Source organism: Eimeria acervulina, genomic scaffold (assembly GCF_000499425.1).
Source record: "Eimeria acervulina Houghton genomic scaffold, Eah_scaff2044, whole genome shotgun sequence".
Taxonomy (NCBI): Eukaryota; Apicomplexa; class Conoidasida; order Eucoccidiorida; family Eimeriidae; genus Eimeria; species Eimeria acervulina.
In genome coordinates this window covers 1-2,844 of record NW_013548706.1, presented here as the reverse complement: position 1 = coordinate 2,844, position 2,844 = coordinate 1, and the positions used below count along the sequence as shown (strand labels likewise).

General features: G+C 49.6%; 2 protein-coding genes across 2 annotated transcripts; one reads left to right on the top strand and one right to left on the bottom strand.

Annotated features, from left to right (window-relative positions):
* Positions 1–691: 691 nt before the first annotated feature.
* EAH_00064760 (hypothetical protein) lies at positions 692–1,479 on the top strand (the record flags this gene model as incomplete). The annotated part of the gene is made up of 2 exons (XM_013392929.1): positions 692–1,214; positions 1,457–1,479. The coding sequence occupies 2 exons, from the start codon at positions 692–694 to the stop codon at positions 1,477–1,479; spliced, it is 546 nt and encodes a 181-aa protein (XP_013248383.1).
* A 57-nt stretch (positions 1,480–1,536) lies between these two features.
* Positions 1,537–2,435, bottom strand: EAH_00064750 (Lon protease homolog, mitochondrial , related; the record flags this gene model as incomplete). The annotated part of the gene is made up of 3 exons (XM_013392928.1): positions 1,537–1,658; positions 1,986–2,086; positions 2,297–2,435. Coding segments are annotated over 3 exons (362 nt in total), but the record flags the coding sequence as incomplete, so codon positions are not given.
* Between the last annotated feature and the right edge of the window lie 409 nt (positions 2,436–2,844).

Here is a 2,844-nt window from a genome sequence, read left to right as displayed (position 1 = left end):
TTTGAAGGTGCTCCGGTGAAGGGCTTAGGGTTTAGGGTTTAGGGTTTAGGGTTTGCAGTTACCCGGATGTTTTCGCGCTTAGCGGCGATGACCTTCTCCTTTATGCCGCCGACCTTGAGAACTTTCCCTGAGCTCACAAGGGTTTAGGGTTTAGGGTTTAGGGTTTAGGGTTTGCAAGGGCCTAGGATTTGTTAGTTAGGGTTTGGGGTTAGCGCCTGAGGGTGTATATATATACAGTGGGCGAGACTGCCGAAACACCGCTGCGGGTTCAAACTAGGGTTTAGGGTTTAGGGCTTAGGGTTTAGGGTTTACCTGTGAGGGTGAGCTCCCCAGTCATCGCTAAGTCGGGTTTAGGGTTTAGATTCATAGCAAGAGACAATAAAGAAGAAGCAAGAGTAATACCAGCAGAGGGGCCGTCTTTAGGTGTTGCACCTGAACAAAAAATTAGGGTTTAGGGTTTAGGGTTTAGGGTTTGCGAAGATAATCGGGGATGCATAGACGGACGCAATACTGCCTAAACCCCCTCAAACATAAACCCTCGCTGTAAACCCTCATAACAAGCCCTAAACCCTAAACCATAAACCCTAATCGCAGCCGCAGCATCAGCAGTCCCAGCAGCAGCAGCGTCATTTTGTGCAGCAGCAGCAGCAGCAAAACCATCGTCAACAGCAGCGGCTGCAGCAGCATCAACATGATCAGCAGCAGCAAAAGCAGCAGCAGCAGCAACAGGCCTAGAAGCAGCAGCAGCAGCATCATCCCCACTGTCATCAGCAGCAAAAGCACAAGTAGCAGCAGCAGCAGCAGCAGAAGCTCTAACAGCAGCAGCATCACCACCACCATGCGCCTTAGCAAAGCAGCAACAGCAGCAGTAAAAGCGGCAGAAGCAGCAGCAGCAGCAGCAGCAGCAATAAAGGCAGGAGCATCAGCAGCAGCAATAACAGCAGCAGCAGCAGCAGCATCAGCAATGAAAGCAGGAGCAGCAGCATCAATAAAAGCAGCAGCAGAAGCAGCAGCAGCAATAAAAGCAGCAGCAGAAGCAGCACTAAAAGCAGCAGCATCAGCATCAGCAATAAAAGCAGCAGCAGCAGCATCAGCAATAAAAGCAGCAGCAGCAGCACCAGCAGCAGGATCAGCAATAAAAGCAGCAGCAGCAGCAGCAGCAGCAGCAGCAGCAGCAGCAGCAGCAGCAGCAGCTGACCCTCTGGAACATGAAGGTGGATGGCGTGTTGCTCTAAGAATGTATTTTCTTTTTCTTTTTTGTTTAAAAAACATCGCGCAAAGCTCATCGCAACTTCGCAGCTTTCGTTCATTACACCCCCCAGCTGACCCGTCACCTTTAGACTCCCCAAACCCCTAAACACCAAACCCCAAACCCTAAACCCTAAACCCTAAACCCTAAACCCTAAACCCTAAACCCTGAGGATTAGGTTTCTGCGGTTTTTTCTGCGTCGATTAGTCACAACAGGCCAGCAACTGTGAACAAAGATTACAGGATGCAGCCAAAGGGTTTAGGGTTTAGGGTTTAGGGTTTAGGGTTTACGGTCTCAAGTCTCCTTTACGAGAGTTGTTTCTTCCGTCTTCAGATGCACTTCGACCCACCGCCTCTACAAATATCACAGCGCCTCCAGTGGCTGTCCAAGCCAAGCCCATTATAACTCCTGAAAAGACAAACCCTCACGAGGGTTTATTAGGGTTTAGGGTTTACTGGGGTTCATTAGGTTTTATTGGGGTTTAGGGTTTAGGGGATGTAGCTAGAAGAGAGTTTAGAGTTTAACGCTCATATGCATATTCTTTCCTGGGTATACGACGGTCGATGTCTAGGGTTTAGGGTTTAGGGTTTCTGGCGGCTCCGTAAACCCTAAACCTCCTGCTAACAGTCTTGCAAGGAGGTTGTAGCTACAGCTCAGTACCGAGGCTGTTGGAAGCTCCTCTCTAGGGTTCTAGGGTTTAGGGTTTAGGGCTTAGGGTTTAGGGTTTAGAGGTACCGGGCTGTGTCTTTTCAAAGAGGCGAGTCGACGTCCACGGCGGCTGATCGACGAAATCTATCAAATTTTTTTCTGTTACAACCACCTCCTCCGCTTCTTTCCTGCACGTAAACCCTAAACCCTAAACCCTAAACCCTAAACCCTCAGCCCTGTGTTGAGTAGCAGTCTGCATATTCGGGGTTGGGGCTTCGTGCGTCGGTGTTTCTCCGCTGTGCATTTTAGCAATGCATTAGGGTTTAGGGTTTAGAGGGCGGCCGAAGGGTTTGGTGATGCCTCCAGCTAGGGTTTAGGGTTTAGGGTTTAGGGTTTACTTGACGATGGAGAGCGCTGCTCTTCTAAAGAGCTTCTCTATGCATTTTGACAGAGACCGAACCCCGGCCTCTCTCGCGTAATCTCTAACTAAGACCTCCAGAGCTGAAGGCTGTATAGACACCCGAGACCCCTTAAGCCCTGAACGCAAACCCTAAACCCTAAACCCTAAACCCTAAACCCGGAACACCAAAACACCCAATACCCAATACCCACAACCCTAAACCCTAAACCCTACGTCTTCAGAAACCCCGAGAACAGCCAGAAGAAGACCCGCAACGCCGTCCAAACGCTTCCTATGGAGCACAAGTAACAGCTTAGGGTTTAGGGTTTAGGGTTTAGGGTTTAGGGTTTAGTGCTTGCCTGTTGCTTCTGCGGTTTTCGGAATCAAGTACTGCTGAGCGATCGAAATCTTCTCTTCTTGAATATACCCCGCAATGCGAATCAGCTCCATTCGATCCAACAGCGGCCCTGAGAGTAAACCCCAAACCCTAAACCCTAAACCCTAAACCCTAAACCCTAAACCCTAAACCCTAAACCCTAAACCTTA